Consider the following 19951-nt stretch of genomic DNA (forward strand, 5'->3'; position numbering starts at 1 on the left):
TGTCTAATTTCAGAGTGAGAATAAATAAAAATTCAATTATTGCCAAAATGGTCTAATTAACACGTGCTAATTCAGTATTTTTGGTCACGAAGAGGCAGTTTTTATATGTAATACTAAAATTGTAATTGTGCCATATTCCACGTCTTAAAATACTTCTTTTATGAGTTAAAGCATTCTATAACTTAAAACCACTCTCATAAATTCCTCTACCCTGGAAATACTTCTTGAGTAATAAAGATGAATAGACTGGTTTAACTCCAAGTCTTCCCATTATACACACAGCAAAATGTATATATGTTTCTATTACATGTACATGTTACGTGTGTATATAACACGTGTGTGTGTGTGTGTGCACTACTGAAATTTCCTATCTGTCATTTCCTTCATCTCATCTCCCTCCACTCTGGAGTTTCTTTTAGCTTACTGATGATTTTTGCATTACGCTGTAATTTTTTTTTTTACTTTGTTAAAAAATCTGTTATCTAAATCATGAAACTGCCTTCAGGTTTCTTGTTTTCTCTCCAGCCCAGTTCTCAAGGAATACTAATATAAATGACCATTTTTTCCTGAACCCTTTTTTCCATCTTTTACTTTCCCATGTTCGATCTTTTTACATTTTCGCTTGTTAAGGGGTTAAATAGGCTTGTCTTCCCCGTTGCAGAAGCCACTCGTAATTTAGCAAGCTCTGCCTGCCTCTCATCGTTCAGTGAGGTCTTTAGATATGATAGCATCTTTGGATATGATAGCGCGGGAATAATAGAAAGTAGTGGCTACTCTAAGTTGTCATCAACACCTTTGGGAGACAAGGAAAAGATGTACACGTGACAAGTGTTTCTACCCATATCCTCAACTCTTCGAAGGTAGAGGAGAGCAGAGAAGCCACCTCTTGTAGAAAAGAGAGTGAGAATGAAGAAAACGTAGGGTTTTAGTCTCTGGATAAGAAACGCGGCTTACGGCGTGAACACTATGCCATAACCCTTCATACAGATGCTGCAGGCTTCATACAGATGATGGTTTATTGAAGCTTAACCATCCTCAGAGGGAAGGGGATTATCCATGTCCTTTTGCAAACTGGGAAGTTCAAGATCAGAGAACTGAAGTAAAAGTTCATGGATTTTCAATTCAGGTCTGAAACAAATATTCTTAAAAAATCGCCAGCAACAGCCATCTATTTTGTATGTTTGTTTGTTTGAAGATTCTAAGGTGGTGAATATAAGTGAGTCCATCTATTTTGTATGTTTGTTTGTTTGAAGATTCTAAGGTGGTGAATATAAGTGAGTCCAATGTCCAAATCAGGTTATAAGTCCCACGTGAGTGGGAATGCATTATTTAGGTTTATTAAGAAATAAAAGAAATACATTACCAAATGGCCTTATCAACATTCAAATTGAAGTCTACCTCCGCCCAACTGACAGACTAACCTTTGATAGTTTGCAAAAACTGGTTCTTCCCTGCACATTCCTTGTGAGCCTGAGTAGCTATAAATTTCTGTGGCTGGTTTCAGACCAAGGAGGAAGTGCAGAGTAGTCTCATGGAAACAAAAGACTGGGAAGAGGCTTGATGTATCTCTTATGTGGGAGAAGTGGTGACATCTGCTGTCTGGAGAATCGGGGCGGGGGGCAAATTTGGCAGGGAGATAAAGTGGAAGGACAGATGACAACGTTTTCAGCACTGATCTATTAGGAAAACATCCAAATATTGGACTAAAACACAGAAGTGAACATCCAAGTAGGCCATCACTGAATAGTAGCTTCTCTGTCTAATTTGTTTTAATTGAACATCTACTATGTATTCAAAACAAGAATCTTCTGCCTTGGAAGAACTTACAGTATATGAGCATAGACTACACATGCATAGAAATAATTCTAATAAAATTAAAAAACCGGTAAGCCCTCTAAGGTTGGCATGTATATGCCATATGAGACTTCAGAAGAGGGACCGACACGTGGTGAGGCCTTTGAACCAAGCGGTTACTCTCTGACATGGACAAGAACATCGGGAAACATGCAAAAGAGCAGCCATGGAGTTGCACAAGGAGGCAAATTACATCCAGAGCAGAGGAGGAAAAAAATTATTATACAAACCACACACAAATATTTGCGTTATACCAACAGAGATAATCAACTTAGAAGGACAGTGATTGGTCAGACGCTAATCTACTCTTGCAGTGGGTGTTGTAGGTAGGAGGGGAGGGAACTTGGTTTTAAGTTATATTATGGGTAACAAAGGTTATACCTTGTTTTCTTTATTTAATATTAAATAAATGTCATCAGTCCCTGGAGTCAACCTAAGGAGTGGCCTACAGCAGCAGAGTTCAAAATCAAGGTCAGCTAAGTTTCAATGAGGAAAAATCCAGGAGAGTGAGCTGTAACCAAAGGGGGCAAATAAAAACTCCGTCTTCCAGAATTTTCTATCTGCAGACAGTGCAGGAACTTTCCAGCTTGGAGCAGGCGTTTATTTACCTATATTTGTTACATTAAAGCAAACGTGCCCTCTCAGCTGGATGAAGACAGATCATTCAAACCTACTACCTTTGTGATAATCTCTTCACCATTTTCATGTTTCTTTATATTAACTCTGATCATTGCACATGTTTTCTGGCAGCTGATTTCTCAGAGAAAAGACACAGTAGGCGCCCACTACGAATGCACTGAATATAGGAACTCTGTACTCTGGTGTCTTTTATCTATGAAGTATCTGTAGCTTGACTGATGAACCTAAGAACAGTAGTGAAGGTCAAGAGAGAGAGCTACTGTGTAATTCATGCTTTTTCACTCATATCTCAATTCAAAAAAAATCTTGTCACAATATGTCATTTGGAGAGTGGCGTTAAGTTTACAAAATATATTCTTAAAAATTCCCGCAGTTTCCATTTGGTTGCATAGTCAGAGGAAAAAAAATTTGAGTTTCACAACCACAGGGCATAATGAAGTGAGGTTCATAATGAGTCAGGGATAACTACCAAAGATTAATATAAAATGTACGATTTCTTTACTAAGTGAAGAAAAATTAAAGCTATCCAATGGAATTGAAAACAAGGATGGAAAAAGAAAGTAAACAAAAAGAAAACTCAGTAAATATAAAGTGTGAACTAAAGTGGAAAAAATAAATCCTCATTCATAGAAGAGGAAAAATAAATATGAGTGGCTTAAATTCACGAATTTAAAAAAGCAGGTATTTGCAGATGTGACTTGAAAAATAAGATCTCACATTATTATGTCAGTAAGAAGCAAAATCAACATAAAAGGTTACTTACAGTTTCAAAATAAAGAAACAGAAAAAGATATGGCTAGGTACACATGAGTCAAAAAAAACCACAAGGAACCAATTTTATGCCTAGAAACAAGAAAATGAATCAAAAGTCACAGGTTGCAAATGGGGCTACAACTTTAAAAAAAAAATCAAAGATCAATAATAATCACTAGCAATTTGTGCTCTGAATATTATAGGTTTAGAATATAGAGTTGAAACTGGCAGAATTACTGAAAGAGGTAGGCAAACTGGCATTTGGCATTTGAGCTTGGACTTCAGTCTACTTGGGAACTGACCGATCAAGGAGATGAAAGCAGGTGCAGGAATGTGACATCCAAACCAGATAAAAATATTTTACGAAAAGAAAATTATAAGCTGTTATCACGTATAAGCAGAGATACAAATATAAACTCAAATGGGGTATTAACTAAACAAATTCAGTGGTGTCTTAGACATTGACATACCATGATAAAGTAAGGTTTAGCCAAGAGATGTAAGGATGGTTCACAGTAGGAAGATGTTTCATTTTATGTTACTACACTACCAGCCTAAAGTAGAAGCAAATCAGGTCTCTAAAAACACACACACACACACACACACACACACACACACACACACACACACACATCCTGGAACGATTCCGACGGACACCCGACAGAAAGGTTTTAAAGTTATTCTGAAGTATAAAGATATTCAGGAGCACTTGAGACAAATTTTAGAAAGATCTGGAAGGAAAGTGTTTGTACTTTATTATTCTGGGATAGAGAATTTTAGGAATCTGTCAAGTCTAGGGAGGGACTTTATCAGCTTTTTTGTGAATTACTGGTGATTCTCATTACTCCCATCAAGTTATTACAGTTAATTCATCACTCTTGAGAATGTCAATTCAAGTCAAACCTTTATTGACTGAGCCCTATCTTTAAGACATGGTGTTGACTACTGAGAGAAGAACAAAGAAGAAAGAATGTAATATGGTTCCTGTTTTGAAGGAGTTGACCATCTCCCAGGATATCACAGAGCAGCGGCCACTCCCCTCCTGTTTATACACACTTGGCGACCCCTCTGCACTTACACATGACTGCTTTGCAAGATTAGTAAGAATGACCTGCCCAAAGGGAGGGTGACCACATGCCCAGTCCAGCTATGACATCCGGCTTTAGCTAAGGTTCGAGTTCTACTAAACCCCAGTATCTTACATTAAGTGTGTTTATAAAATGGGATAACCGGCCAACTTGTAAAACAATAGAAAAAAACAAATTTTCTTTCCTAATCCTACACGTTTATCATTCAAATAAGAGCTAAATAATCACCAGTGTGGAAATTACAGATACCCATGCGTATGCACACTGATGTTCAGGATAAAAATCTTAAGAATTACAAAGTCCAACAGTCACGTTGGCCTTGTTTCCTATTATAGCCCTGGAATTAAATTAAGATTTATTTTTTAAATAAGTTCAGCCAGGCGCTGGCACATTTTTTCTAGAAAGGGCCAGATGGTAAACATTTTAGCCACTGCACATCACAGGGTCTCTACCACCCTACTCAACTCTGTCTACCTTTATAGCTTGAAAGTAGCCCAAAACAGCATGTAAACAAATGACTGTGGCCGTGTTCCAATAAAACTTTATGGACACTGAAATTTGCATTTTATATATTCATATACTGCATCTTTTTCTTCTTCTTCTTCTTTTTTCCCCACCATTTTTTCAACTATTAAACCATGTAAAGCCCACTTTTAGCTTGCAGGTCACACAAAACCAGGTGGCAGGCTAGTTTGGCCTGGGAGCCATAGTTTGGCAACTCCTAAGTTACACAATAAACTATGGCTTTTTTTATACTTCCTCTTAATATTTTAAGACAAATTTATTTTCATAATTAAAAGCCTCAAATGCCTTCCTACTTGTAAAAGGAAATGCTTTTTTCCTAGCTTTTTGTAACTTCCCTTTTTCTATACTGTAGGTCATTGTATTGTTTCCGTGAGAAAACCCCTTTTTTCCTTTTAAAGCATCATGTTATTAAACAATTGCAGAAAATGAACACAGCGATGAGAGCTTACCAAATTAATCTGCAGTGTTTTTTCCCAGTTTTTCTCATTATTCACTCCAGCATTATTGACCAAAATGTCCAGCTTTCCAAAGTGGTCTACAACTTTCCTGAAAGTATCTAAAAGACAAAAGACATTATAGACACGTTCTGACTTTCCATAGACACATTTATCACAGCCGATGCCCTGAAATGAGTTTTTAATTTATCCACCTTCCCTGTGAAAGTTACACTCAGACAAATGTGGGGAGAGACAGCTGTAACAATTAGCACTACCTGGGAGCCCGTTAGAAACGCAGAAACTGTGGCCACCACAGACCCACGCAATCAGAATCTTAACTTTAATAAGACCCATAGATGGTTTGAATGCACACTAAAGTTCTATAAACAGTAACTTCAGGGAGTAAATCTTAGAGAACTGAGCAACCTGTGCTAAGAACTCTTGGAAGCCAGTTTGGGCATCTCTGTCCCTAAGAAGTTACTGACAAAGTTAGCCTATGACAAACACGCTTTTTTTTTTTTAAATAAGCCATATTATCTTCATAAAGTGGCACATTAAACACTTGTGTATTCAGATCCATTATGACCATTTCAGTGCATGTTGATATCCTACTAGGTACAGGTCTACTCCATTCAGTTGGTTTTATCTGATTACCTTAACTTTGCTGTTTGCCACTTCTTTTCCTATTTTTACTACTTTGTATTATTAGTTGGTATAAAAACTAAGTGCAACCAAGGTAAAGTCCGCATAGATCTCGTGGTCTGAAGGTCCCTCATTACATAGTCCAAGCACTCATCCTGTCCCTGCAAACCCTCCTTGATCACTTAAAATTAGGTTTTGGATTGAGAAACACTGTTTCTCAAAGTAGCCTTTTACATAATCCTGTTGCTTCCAGGCCTTTGACCACTGGTTCTACTTCTGTGACTTGAAACTATAAATAGTGATGGTGGTTGTTCTTCCGAAGGGTAGAAATGTGTTCTCAGGTCTTGGGTCCAACAGAGGTGCTCTTTGAAAATGCAAACCCACACAAACTTTATTTTGATGGAAAAATGATTAACTACCACCAGACACACTGAGGAGGGCATGGGCTAATCAGTTGCCAAATGACTAAATCACCATGCAAGTTAATTGCCTAAAATATTGCCAGGATGTTCTAATGTGTACCCTTTACAGTACCTTCTAGTGTATCGAAATGGAAAACAACAAAATAAAAACTGCTGACTTTTTCAAAGAATTTTTTAAATGCATCTTAAGGTCTCACATTGATTCCCGGAAAGATCCTCCAGGAGGAAACAAGAAATATATATATATTTTTTTTTCCATTCCATCCTGGGTATTTTCTACTGGTCAGAACCCCATATGCACCTTATATGCGATTAGCTTGGTAAATACGCATGTCTAATGGCTGTTACTTTTTCCCCTCATTCTGGTCTGCACTGCATTCCTTACCCTGCCCTTACCGATGTACAGCACACTGAATTCTACACCGCAGTTTTCTTTATGACACACCACTGAATTTTGGGCTCAAGCAACTTCAAATCGCGCTCTTGCGAACATTTATATGCTGTGGTACTCTTTATAATCTGCCTAAACTCTTTGAGTTGCATTTTTTTCCATTTGTAAATCGTCTCCAAGAACATTTCCACCTCTGTCTATTTTAAGATTTCAAGGCAGTCTTTCTCGACCCCATGTCTAAACAGTTTCAAAAGTTGCGGGCAGCCTTAAATCCTGAAATTGGAAGAGCCAAAGCCATGTTTCCCTTACATGCAGAAAAAGCTGACATCCAGACAACATGCGGATTTCTCGTGACCAACATGCCTTCCCCTGGTCACTCATTATGTGTCTGGTTTCCTCCTCCACAATCACTTATCCATAAGGAATGTGTTTACAGCCAAGGTACTAATTTTAAATACTGAGAAGCAAAACAATTAAGGTTAAATGTCACACGTGAAGCTACATAAATTCAGACAGAAATAGCTTTCAGATGATCTATACCGTTCCCTACTCCATCAGCATGACTGTCAGGATTTGACATGACTTGCACAGTCAGCAAAACTTTATCCTCCAGCCAGAGCCATTCCATGGCCCTTGTGTCTACGGATCTCTTCCACACAGTCTTGTAATCCATGTTATCTGTCTTTGTAAGGTTTTCAGATGTTCATGACACAATTTCCCTTAAAACAATGTCCCATAACGGTGATGTGTTCCTTTCTAACACATCACTCCGTCTCTTCCCTCTCTTACAGACGAGCCCAGCGTTTTCCAAGAAATCCACACGTCCGTGTTGAGAACAGAAGTTACTTAGAGTGACTTTTATGAAAGCTTTTTGGTCCCTTGATTAAAGACGTGCCTAACAATTTACTTTCAGCAAAACTGTATGAAATACAAGTATTTTATTTTCCTATTTCCCCCCCAGAAAAATATGTAAGTTTTCATACAGCTCTGTTCGCCGTGCACCCCAGTACTGCACACACAACCCCCCCCCACCCCAGGCTTCCCCACTGCATGGGTCTATTTTAAGGGAGTGGACGGAAACAGGAAAGCATTAGGAAAGGCTGGTAGAAACTTTTCTCCCGAAATTCCAACCCTGCAGTAGCGCTATTATTGTTTTTAAAGTACCATTTCACAGGGGAAAAACCAGAGAGAACATCTGGTTAAAAGCATCCAGCACGCCTGCGTTGACCTTGCATTCTGGTCTGTTCCGAAGGGAAACACTGCCACCCTTGACTGTCCCCGGACGCCGCGTCCCCCAGCTTTCTGGGGAGGCGTTGTCTGCGTACACGCCTAGCCTCCCTTACCTTTCCAAGTTCCATCTGCAAGTCCCATCATTTAATAATTACTGCAGCAGCGCTGTCTTGGAATACACCGAGGAATTTTGATTACATTATGTGCTGCCAAATGACTGAAATAAAAGGATTTCTCAAGCAGTCTTGGCTTCCTATCCCCTTGGGGTTTTTTGTTTTGTTTTGTTTTGTTTTGTTTGTTTTTATGGCTAGTGGGATGTCAGAGAGAACTTAACAGTCCCAGCTATCTCTTGGAGCGAGCTCGGAGGTAGATGCTCCTCAGGGGGTACCGGCCCGCCCTTCCCGAGGCTGGAGGCTGGCTCCCTGGCCCGGGCCGCCTTCAGGTTGCTGCTTGTTCAAGGCGCGTTCCGTGTTGATGGATTGATTCCCCTTCTCTTACCTCTCAGCTGCTCCTGGTCGGCCACATCGCACTGGATGAAGAGAGTCTTCTGAGGTTCAAACTTCTCATCCAGGGCGGCCTTACACTTCGCACCTGCTTCAGGGTTCCAATCGACAAGCGCTACCTGCAGGCCAGAGGAGAGGAGCCCAGGTCCTGCGCGGTCGTGACACAGACAGACCAGCCGTAAAAAGACCAGGGGACGCTCCTCTTGTTGGACCTGCAGTCGGGCAGTGACAGCTCGGGCGTCGCCCAGCGCGCTCGAGGCCGGCTGCGGCGCGCCAGCCCGGGCGACTTCGGGGTGGGGGGCGCAGCCCCGGTGCCCCCTCCCTCCCCCCCGGGGGCCCGGCGAGGGTCGGGGCGCGCGCCTCGCCGCGCTCACCTTGGCGCCCTTGAGCAGCAGCGCCTCCACCGAGGCCCGGCCGATGCCCTGCGCCGCGCCGGTCACCAGCGCCACTTTGCCGTTCACGTGCATGTCGCCGCCTGAGCGCGGTGGGCGAGCTCGGCGTCTCCGCGCGGCCGCGGCTTTTAAGGACCCTGCGCGCGCGCGCGAGCCGCCCGGCCGCGCTCCCCGGCCAGTGGGCGGGGAGGAGGCCGTCAAGCCCGCGCCGGGCACCCGGGCTGGGTCACCTGGCCCCGAGCGCTGCAGAGGCGCCCGGCGCCGCGCTCCTGCCTTCCTGCCTCGCCGCCGGGCCCCGCTCGCAGCCTCCCCTCGGCGGCGGCCGCCTGCCTGGCGGCGGCGCGGAAAGCCGCTCCCGGGCACGAGCTCCCTGCCGCGCCGGGGACCACCCTAGAAAAGGAGGGCAGAGGAGAGGTCTGCAAACGCGGGTTCCTCCCCCTGCGCGCGGGGCCTCCCCGCCCCCACCTCCCTCCCCGCCCCCCCTCCCTCGAAAACAGAAACAAGCAAACAGTAAAGCACAATTTTGGGGATCTTGTTCTTTTGTCTAAGTTATTGTCTGGGCTCCCATCCCCTGGCCGTCGGGGCGGGGACGGAGGGAGCAGAGGTAACTGACACCGTTGTTTTTCACTTGGTTGTGTTTGGGACAAACCTGTACAGATATGCGAGATGAGACGCGCAATGTGCTGTGAACAGAAGCCCCCCCCCCCCAAACCCCAAGCCTCTCATTTCAAGGCTGGAACTTCGAGACTCTTGTTGGCACTTATGTTTCAGATCAGTGTCAATTCTGGGTCATCTTGAGAGGACCCCGCAGGAACTGTCATCACTGACTGCCCAGGGCTTCCAGAGTCGCTGTCAGCCTGGCTCAATGGAATGCTTGCTGGTTGAGTCATTCTTGCTCTGGAGGCTCTGAGTTAAGCGTGGGACAGAGGTTCCGGGTCCTCCAGGAACTTGAGCTTGAGCTGTGCACGGAGAGGCACTCAGCTGAGCTAGCCTGTCTGTCTGTCTCTCTCTCATGTTATCACCCGCAGGCTTCAGTTTTAACCCTGTAAGTTTAATACCTGTTTGGCATTTATTTTCATAAACAAATCTTGCGGGAGGTGGGGGAGAGGTCAGGCAAAAAGCTCACACAGCAGAATGACTCCTCGGTATCCTTTGCTGCTCACAGGAGGCAGCAGCCAGGTGACTGGCTTAGCAGGGAAGGCACGTTGGGGGAGGCTGTGTGAGACAGATGTTGTCAGTAAACCACTGAAGCCCAAGTCTTGAAAGAGAACAGCAGAGGACTAAAAAAACCACTACAACAAAAAGGAAAACCCAACACCTTGGTGGGGGGGGGGGGGGGGGGAGTGCCCAGAACATAGAAGAAAAGGAACCGTTTTTTTCTTTAACAGGAAAGAGCTAACATAAGACCCAGGAAGATGTTGGGAGATCAAAGGGTTGAAGCACATGTGGGGAGAAAGAGATTGAAGAATAAAGGAGTAGTTAATACTGCAAAGCGCGCTGAAAAGCCGGGGAGAAGGATGAAGAAATTGTCAGGACAATAGTCAGTGTCAGTCAATTTAAAAGGCACAGAAACCAAACAGCTGAATTTTTTTTTTTTTTGCGTCTCCACATAAACTTTTTTATTTTATTTTATTTCATTGAAGTATAGTCAGTTTACAATGTGTCAATTTCTGGTGCACAGCATCCTAGTTCAGTTATACATATACATACATATGTTCGTTTTCATATTCTTTTTCATCGTAGCTTACTACAAGATACTGAATATAGTTCCCTGTGCTGTACAGAAGAAACTTGTTTATTTTATATATAGTAGTTTGTATCTGCACATCTCAAACTCCGGATTTATCCCTTCCCCCCCTTCCCCCCCGACACCATAAGGTTGTTTTCTATGTCTGTGAGTCTGTTTCTGTTTTGTAAATAAGTTCATTTATCTTTTTCTCAGATTCCACGTATAAGTGATATTATATGGTATTTTTCTTCCTCAAATGGCTGAAACTTAAGAACGTCTGGGGAGCCAAGATGGGTTTCGAGACCACCGTGACTTGGAAAGTTGAAAAGATTAGCAAGCAAATTAGTTTTTCTTTTAAGAAAGGGTAGGGGGCTGATTCAGGCTAAAAGGCTGCGGGGCAGCGAGAGTGAGAGCAGGAGCACAGGACGCAGTAAGGGGGTGGGTGGCTGAGAGGTAAGGGCATTGGCTTTGGATTCAGACAAAACTGGTTTGGAACTTGTCTCTGCTCTGACCATCTATCTGCGTGACCTTTGGCCAGTTGCTTTGATGCTGTGCCTCAGATTCCTTACTCATAAGTAGCAGTTCCTCTAAGACTTTGGTGACAGTGGAATTAGGTTTTGCCAATGAAGCACTGTGACAGTGCCTGCCGCAAAGTAACAGCAATATTAGTTCTAACTAATTACTTCTGGATTATTAGTAAATAATACACACGAAATGGAGCAACAGGTGAGAAACAGTTTTCTCAGCACAAAGGAAGGACAGGGACCTAGGGCACAGCTGGCACCCCCAACCCCCTTTCCTTCCTCTCGGTTTCCACGGCCACTGCCTTTGTTCAGACCCTTGTCCTTTCTCCTGTGACAATGACAGCAGTTAGACTCCCGAATGATTTCTTTGCCAGCAAATTTCTGAAATCCAATTCAGTTTCTACACTCCTCCCAGGAAAAGTTCCAAAACACAGATCTGATCATGTTTAGACATTTGTGTGGTTAAATCCCTTGAGGCAGTGGGAGGCGTTCCAGGCCCAGTTTCCTTCTTGCACCCCCGCTGCACGGTCTGGGAAGCTGCGTCAGTCAGAACCCGCCTGCTGTCCAAGCTCAGGCCTTGTCATACGAGATCTGCTCACCTGAGTGCGGCTCTCCAGCCGCTTCCTTCACCTGTCTTCCTACTGGGCTGGAGACCTCTGCAGTGGAAACACGGCTTTCATCACCATGACTACCCTATTTCTGAGTGTCTTCAAAGAGAGCTGTGTCCTTAGCATCCAGTGCAGGGCCACCTAAAGTGTGTGCTTAAGACAAATTGAATGAAGTAATGGACAGATGTATGAGAGGTGTGTTCATGAGAAGATGGAACATTTGACCCAGCTGGTGAGAACTCCCATATCCTGTCATTCCCTTCTTACACAGCTGAAAAGTTAGATTGGAAAAAATCCATTGATTTGGTATTTTGGAAGAGGAATATTGTGAATATTTTATCATATTTTATATTAAATGTACATGTTGACTTAAAAATACCTGCAGGACATTATGTATAGTATATTTGAAAACCGAAAAAAACACTTTTTACCAGTAAACCAATCCTCCACTACTCTTCTGTGGCTTTTTGATATTCATTTCTCAGCTTCTATGTTTATAACATTATTTAATTTCATTTACATTAGCTCTATAATTTGATCATCAATGTAATTGGTGTAATTAAAACCATAATTCTTAGCTAAGACTAAGTGAAATCTGAAACAAACCATTATTCACATGAATTTGTGAAAGCATCCCTATTTATAGGTTATATTTTATTTAGTTTGTTGAACAAAGTTCTCTGAAAATAAAAACAAAATTAAATAACAGTCAAATTAAAAGAGATTATTTTTTCCCTTAATGCAATTGCAGGAATTGGGTATTTACTCAGGGACAGGTGTCCCATAATGGCTACAAGCACAGCCTCTGGAATCCAGCTCCACCACCGACTGGCTGTGTGATCCTGGGCAAGTGACTTAACTTCTCTGAATCTCAGCTTCCTCTTCAGTAAAATAAGGATGATGATAATACCTGTTTGACAAAGTGGTTGTGCAGACTGTACCGAGTTAAAGAAACACAAGTCAGGTGCTGAGGCCAGTGACCAGCACACAGCAAATGTTATCCAAATGCTATTATCACTAAGTACTATACCTATATAATTGCATTTATTATTTACCACCAAACTGTGAGGTAGTTATTATTGTGGTCAGATTTACAGATGAGGAAAACAGGTTTGGGGAGGTTAGGGAATTTGACCAAGGTCACTTACCTAGAAAATGGAAGGAAGTGGCTTTGACTCAAAGTGTGACTGACCCCCAAGTGATGTTTCTTTTTTTTCCCCTTAATGAAACTTATTTTTTGAGATAATTGTAGCTGAGCAGTGCTTTTTGCCATGATTGAATAGCAATTTCTTTTTTTTTACATTTTAAAACATTTTTTATTGATTTATAATCATTTTACAATGTTGTGTCAAATTCCAGTGTAGAGCACAATTTTTCAGTTATACAAGAACATATATATATTCACTGTCACATTTTTTTCTCTGTGAGCTACTATAAGATATTGTGTATATTTCCCTGTGCTATAATCTTGTTTATCTATTCTACAATTTTGAAATCCCAGTCTATCCCTTCCCACCCTCCGCCTCCTTGGCAACCACAAGTTTGTATTCTATGTCTGTGAGTCTGTTTCTGTTTTGTATTTATGCTTTATTTTTTGTTTTGTTTTGTTTTAGATTCCACATGTGAGCAATCTCATATGGTATTTTTCTTTCTCTTTCTGGCTTACTTCACTTAGAATGACATTCTCCAGGAGCATCCATGTTGCTGCAAATGGTGTTATATTGTCGGTTTTTGAGGCTGAATAGTATTTCATCTTATAAATATACCACCTCTTCTTTATTCAGTCATCTGTTGATGGACATCTAGGCTGCTTCCATGTCTTGGCTATGGTAAATAGTGCTGCTATGAACATTGGGGTGCAGGTGTCATTTTGAAGTAGGTTCCTTCTGGATATATGCCCAGGAGCGGGATTCCTGGGTCATATGGTAAGTCTATTCCTAGTCTTTTGAGAAATCTCCATACTGTTTTCCTTGCTTCCCTCTCCCACTCTTAATGATTTAGATGTCTTCTTTTACAATTTTGTGCTTATTCTTTTTGTAATTCATGGCAGTTATCTCCTTTCCAGTTATGAGTTTCTCATTTTTGTAGCATCCTGCTTCTTTTCTATTTAGAGTAGACCTGTCAATATTTCTTTCAGCATGGGTTTAGTGTTGCTAAATTCTTTTAGTTTTTGCTGGTCTGTGAAGTTCTTTATCTCTTCTTCTATTCTAAAGGATAGCCTTACTAGATAGTGTTTCCAACGCTGCATCTTTTTTTCATTCAGGACTTGTAATATATCTTGCCACTCCCTTCTGGCCTGTAGTGTTTGTGTAGAGAAATCAGCTGAGAGCCTTATGGGGGTTCCCTTGTAACTCACTCTTTGTTTTTCTCTTGCTGCTTTTAGGATCATTTCTTAATCCTTGACTCTGGCCATCTTGATTATGATATGTCTTGGTGTGGGTCTGTTTGGGTTCTTCCTGTTTGGGACCCTCTGAGCCTCCTGTACTTGGATATCTGATTCCTTTAGGTTTGGGAAGTTTTCAGTCATGATTTCTTCCAATACCTTGTCAATCCCCTTTGTTCTTTCTTCCCCTTCTGGAACCCCTATTATGCGTAGATTGACATGCTTTATATTATCCCATAGGTCCCTTATATTGTTTTCATTGGTTTTTATTTGTTTTTCTCTCAGTTGTTCTGATTGGGTGCTTTCTGTTGTCCTGTCTTCTAGGTCACTAATTCATTCCTCTGCATTATCTAGCCTGCTTTGTACAGCCTTTAGGTCAGCTCTCATCTCAGCAAATGAGTTTACTAATTCTACTTGGTTCTTCTTTATAGCTTCTATTTCATATCTCTAAACACGAATAGCAATTTCTTTAAGAAACACAAGTTAAAAGTAAACTTAAATTCAGGTCAGAATTCCTTGATCACATATACTTTTTTTCACACACACACTCACATACACACACGTCTTTGTTGGCTCTTTTGTTAGGACAAGCTAGTCTTCACTTGATTTTCCTTCCTCCTATGCTCAGGACTGAGCATAGACACGCTAAAATGTACCCAGGCCGAGGCCCTAGCTTAGACAGAGGCAGATCAGTCACCTGCTAGATAAAAGCTTATTTACATTTTTAAGTGATCACTAGAAATCAATACAGCAATAGGCTTTTTAAAAATCAAAACCAAAAAACCCTGCTGAAATAAGGGAGTTTCTGCTAACACCGGGGTCAAGGATTCTTGTCTTGGCTTTGCCTCCCCAGCTACAGCAGAGGGACTGACCATTTCTGAGTATCTATGATGTTCCCTTCTTTTGTGTGTTATCGCATTTAATCCTTTTTCCAATCCTGCAAAGTTTATATTACTCTCATCATTTTACAGATGAAGTAACCAGGGCTCATGGAAGACAAGTGATCTGTCCCAAGATCAGAGTCAGAAGTTTAGCAACACATCAAACCTCCGCTCCTTCCACCAGACTCAGCTGTGTTAGACAATGCGCGTTCACATGCGGTCTCCTTTCTGTGCTGGTTGTATGTATGGTCTTGGGCTGGTTACTCACCTGTGGCCCTAAGTGTCCTGGGCTGTTAGGTGGAGAATAAATTGACATTCCACGAAGCACCTAGCTCAGTGCCTGGCACACAATGGGCTGACCAATGAATCTGCCTCCATGGAGCCTGTAACCTAACCTGGCTGAGGAGGCTGATGATAATGTGGATGCAGGCTGGTGTAGGGAACAGGTGTCAGAGGACTGGGCATGGCAAGGTGGGGTGGGGAGAGGCAGTCAGCTTGGGAAGTACAATTTCTCCTGAAGCCTGACATATATATAGGAGTAGTGCAGAGAGAGGGGGAGGGGCAGAGTTCACACACCCTGAAGGTTCTGAGGACTAGAAGAAAGAAGAACAATTCAAACAAAGACTAGAGCTTGGAATGATGGTGGGGGATGAGGCAGAAGATGAGGCTGGAGAAAAAGCCAAGAGCCAGACCCTCAGAACCTGGTAAGCCGTCAAATGGAGCTCAGATTTCCCACTCAGACAACAGCGCATCACAGAATGACTTTAAAAAACAGAGAGAGCCCTAAGATTCGGGAGGTTAAAAGTTTATCTTGGATCCACATAGATAATGAGTGTGCAGGTCAGGGGCAAGGGAAGCAGGTCAACTGTATTTATCCTGCTTTGGTTTTATAGAATCTGGGGATTTGGGAAGAACAGAGGAATCTGAGCAGCTCTGGTGGGGACCACAGGGAGGGGAAGACTCCATCATGACGTCAACCACAAGAATCGACCTGGCAGGACAAAATCGGAGGGAGCGGGTGTTCATGAAACCTCTGGTGACATTTGCATTGGATTGTTTTCTGTTTTTGAGTTTGTAACACTCTGCAAAACAATGAAAAAATACATTGTGTATAATGCTGGATGTTAGAGCTTGTATAGCTGGTTTTGAAATTTGGAGAAGGAAGTGTTCTTGCACTTGGCTGAGCTGTTTCATCTTTGGGAGGTTATTTATTCTTTCTGACATTTTTAGCTAATGTCCTAGAAAATCTTCCAGGACTGGCTCATTTTTAAAAATTTATATCTGTTTATTTTTTTTCTTAAAGTATAGTTACTGTGCAATATTATATCAGGTGTACAACGTAGTGATTCCAAATTTTAAAGTTATGTTCCATTTGTAATTGTAAAGTAATGGCTATATTCTGTGTGTTGTGCAATATATCCTGGCAGCTAGCTTATTTTATACCTAATAATTTGTCCTTTTTTATTTGGCAGTTTAGCCATCTCAGTCACAGAAAAGTAATCAGATTAGTCTTTTTGCATTTTTTTCTGCACTTAAGGGATTCCATGTAAGTTTTAGACCCTCCCCGGCACAGGGGAGAAAACAACTTCATTCATCTGTGTCGTGATCCAATTGGAGGGCTTACCAAACAGGAGGAATTCTGGGGACTGCCCGCAAGACTGACCTGAGCTCAGTACACTCAGAGGTACAGCCACGGTCCCCTGTGGGGCGAAGATTTAAGAGTCTAGAGGTGCATTTGTTGCTGATGATCATTGCTGATTTAAGATTTTTTTTCCCACAGTCAGACAGGCCTGCTCTTCAGTACTTGTAATGATGGAGGACGACTGTCAGAAGCCCACTGCCTCTTGGGCTGGTTACTCACCTGTGGCCCTAAGTGTCCTGGGCTGTTAGGTGGAGAATAAATTGCCATTCCACGAAGCACCTAGCGCAGTGCTTTGAAGAGCCTCGCTTAATATATGATTTTCCTTGTTTTGTAAATTCTTAAGGCTTTTAAGGCTGTCCATTTAATATCCTTTATACATGAAGGTCGAAATGCATTCATCAGTGAATCTATTTTTGGTTCTGAGAGTTAGAAAACCCAACGGAAAACCAGATTCAGAACTTCTAGGATCTGTGACTTGGAAGTCAGGAGAATCCGCCCTCCTGTAAGTGAGGTAAAGGAGCCCTGTGGATATTTGCAAATCGAATCCTCTGTTTCCTGGTCCTGAACGTTAGGTCAGGCTCAGGGAGATGGGGGAGCTCCTCGAGGGGAGGTAGCTGCAGGTCCTCCCCTCCCCACCTCCACCTCCACCCTCCTCTCTTTTTTTTCTTTCCCCTCCTCCATACTCCTTCTAAGCCAGGCTTAGAGTTCCTTGAAATTAGGAAACAAAGAATGGGAGTAGGACCGGGAAGAACTGAGTGTCATGGGGGGGGGGGTCCTTCTTGGTTTGGAGCCTCTGCATGTGTGAGCGTAGGAATGGACTCCCAGAGCCGCCTGAATCCTATCAAAGGTGGGAGATGGGAGGTGGAGGAGGGCGGAGCCAGGAACCCAGATGCAGGTGTCCACACCTGTCCATCCCCCTTACCACGTACTGTCTGCTCTTGAAATATTGGTGAAGATCAGTGGCGCTCTCTAACAGCAAACCTCAACTAGTTTTAGTGAACGAAATATCCATTTTTGTTTTTCAATAAACTAATGAATTCCTAATTTGCCTTTGAAGACGTTAAGATAGGATAAATCTATAATGTGTATGTGGCTGTATCTGCATCTGGTCAAACTGTTTGTGACCCTGAGAAACACCGAGTTGATTTATTCTTTGAAAGTGAAAACCTGCTGGCAGGATGCGAAGTTAAATACTACACAGCAATCAGTTATAAATACAATTATGTGCAGAGGTGTGATCTGTCAGTTGCACTAGTGTTTCAACATGTGATTTATGAGTGAGCTCACTTGATAAGATTTTTAAATTACTTTTTTTTTTAGGATAATCTCAAACTTGGAGAAATGTCCAAAAAAATACTACAAGGAACTTTTTTCTTCCTGGAACCATTTGAGAGTAAGTTGTCAACATATTGCTCCATCACCCCATAATAATTTGGGCCAATAAGCAAGGACATTCTCCTACATAAGTACAGGATAAGCATTATATTTGAAGTTTAACAGGGCTGCAGAATAATGCCAGAAAATGCCTTCCTCATGGTTCCACGCCACAAATACTGTATTATTTATTGTTGTTATTAATAATAATCGTTTTGTAAATGTTGTACATATATATCTGTAATTTCTTTTTTTGACTATATTTTTGTAAATATATTTCAAATTTCTTTCTGTTCTCCTAAATTCATGTGGTCTACAAAAAATATAATTAACTGACTATTGTTTGAATTATGCTGCCATTGACAAAATGTTGCCAACGCATGCATGACTTTGCTAACAATAAAAAACAAATGGTTGTCATTTAAACATATAAATAAATCGGTCTTATTGTATTTACATAATAATGTGATCCATAATGAAAAGACATCTTTCACTAATTTTATCATTTTTGTCCCTGTCGAGTGGAGTTATTCATAAGATTTGTAAAAACTTGGCACATGAATTAAAATGCATTTGCTATCTTATTATAGCATTATTTTCCATGACAAATATTATTATTCCATGGAAGGAAATATCTTATTGTTGAGCACTTTGATTGTTTGCATTTTACTTTAAAAAAAAAAGCTTTTCTAATTATTTCCTTGGTTTAAATTCCTAAGAGTAAAATTTCTGAGTTGGATATAGCAGATTAACCTCCCAAAAGTGTGATACCAACATGACCTCCCACCAACCGGTGTCAGAGTGACCGTTTCCCTACTAACTACCGAATCTTGTCACACTTGTACATCTTTGCCAAATGTGGGCAAAAAAAAAAAAAAAAAAGAAACTTACTAGCTGTTTGTTTTTGAATTTGTGTATCTTTAGTGTTAGAGCAGTTGGGTATTTTCACCTGTTTACTGGTCACTTTTAGTTTTTTTTTAATTCTGTGAATCGTTGAGTCATTCATCATGTCCATTTTTGGGTCATATTTTAATTATTTTTATTTTGTGTGATCATTACTAAGGTTATTAGTAAGGAAATTACATTTTAGAAATGCAGTCCGGAGAGGTGAGGCGTTAGGGGATGTGATGCCTGGGATCGTAAGTGAAATAACCGTGTCATGTGGTGGAGACCAATGAAGCGAGAATGGCCGTGAAATGACAGATAACAGGGGACCGAGGCTTCAGAGGACATTCCTCGCCACCTGTACGGAAATGTGACAGCATCCACTCCAAAAGGGCAGGTGTGTCCTGCTACCAAAAATTTTGTATGTCACAAGGGATATGGATTCAAAAGGGCAAGAAGAAACTTATGCTTTCAAAGGTTTAAGCAAATATCAAAACATCAAACTGTACATTTTAAATCTGCAGCTTTATTTGTAGTCGCCCCAGCTAAAGACTTCCCCACACTCATAAGACCTTTTCTCCACTGTGAATTCACCGACGCCAAACATGTTCGTGTTGGTGGCTAAAAGCGTTCTGAATTCACTGCACTTGCAATGGTTTCTGCTGTGGATTCTCCCCTCACTTGGAGCTGCTGTGTGGCTTACCTCCAGCTGGGCGTGGCCTGGGCTACAGAAGGTTTGTGTTGCCCAGGACACCCATCCCAGCCTCCCCGCCCACGTCTCTTCTCCTCTGTGCTCCTTCTGGTGCAGGTACAGGTTTGCATGGAACCAGAAGCTTTTCCCACAGGCTCACAAGTGCTCAACCAGGTGCAAAATGCCTTTCGCCACCAGGACACACATCTAGGGGAATGAGCCTTCTGGATGGATGGACTTGGCTGTGCCGTCCTGCCCTGTGACATTTTTCTCCTGAAACCCTGTGTGGTACTGGTGAAAGAATAGACCGATAGATCAATGGAACAGAATAGAGAGCCCTGAAATAGACCCACGTAAA

At 41.9% G+C, this 19951-nt stretch overlaps 1 protein-coding gene across 1 annotated transcript in view; it reads right to left on the reverse strand.

Annotated features, from left to right (window-relative positions):
* The window catches only part of HPGD (15-hydroxyprostaglandin dehydrogenase), a 28664-nt gene extending 19459 nt beyond the window's left edge, over window positions 1-9205 (reverse strand). The window contains exons 1-3 of the mRNA XM_074355813.1: window positions 8859-9205; window positions 8480-8603; window positions 5309-5415 (exon numbers count right to left, since the gene is read on the reverse strand). Of these exons, the coding sequence (XP_074211914.1) occupies window positions 5309-5415; window positions 8480-8603; window positions 8859-8951 (324 nt within the window). The 5' untranslated portion in view covers window positions 8952-9205. The remainder of the gene's footprint in view (window positions 1-5308; window positions 5416-8479; window positions 8604-8858) is intronic.
* Between the last annotated feature and the right edge of the window lie 10746 nt (window positions 9206-19951).

Source organism: Camelus bactrianus, chromosome 31 (genome assembly GCF_048773025.1).
Source record: "Camelus bactrianus isolate YW-2024 breed Bactrian camel chromosome 31, ASM4877302v1, whole genome shotgun sequence".
Lineage (NCBI taxonomy): Eukaryota > Metazoa > Chordata > Mammalia > Artiodactyla > Camelidae > Camelus > Camelus bactrianus.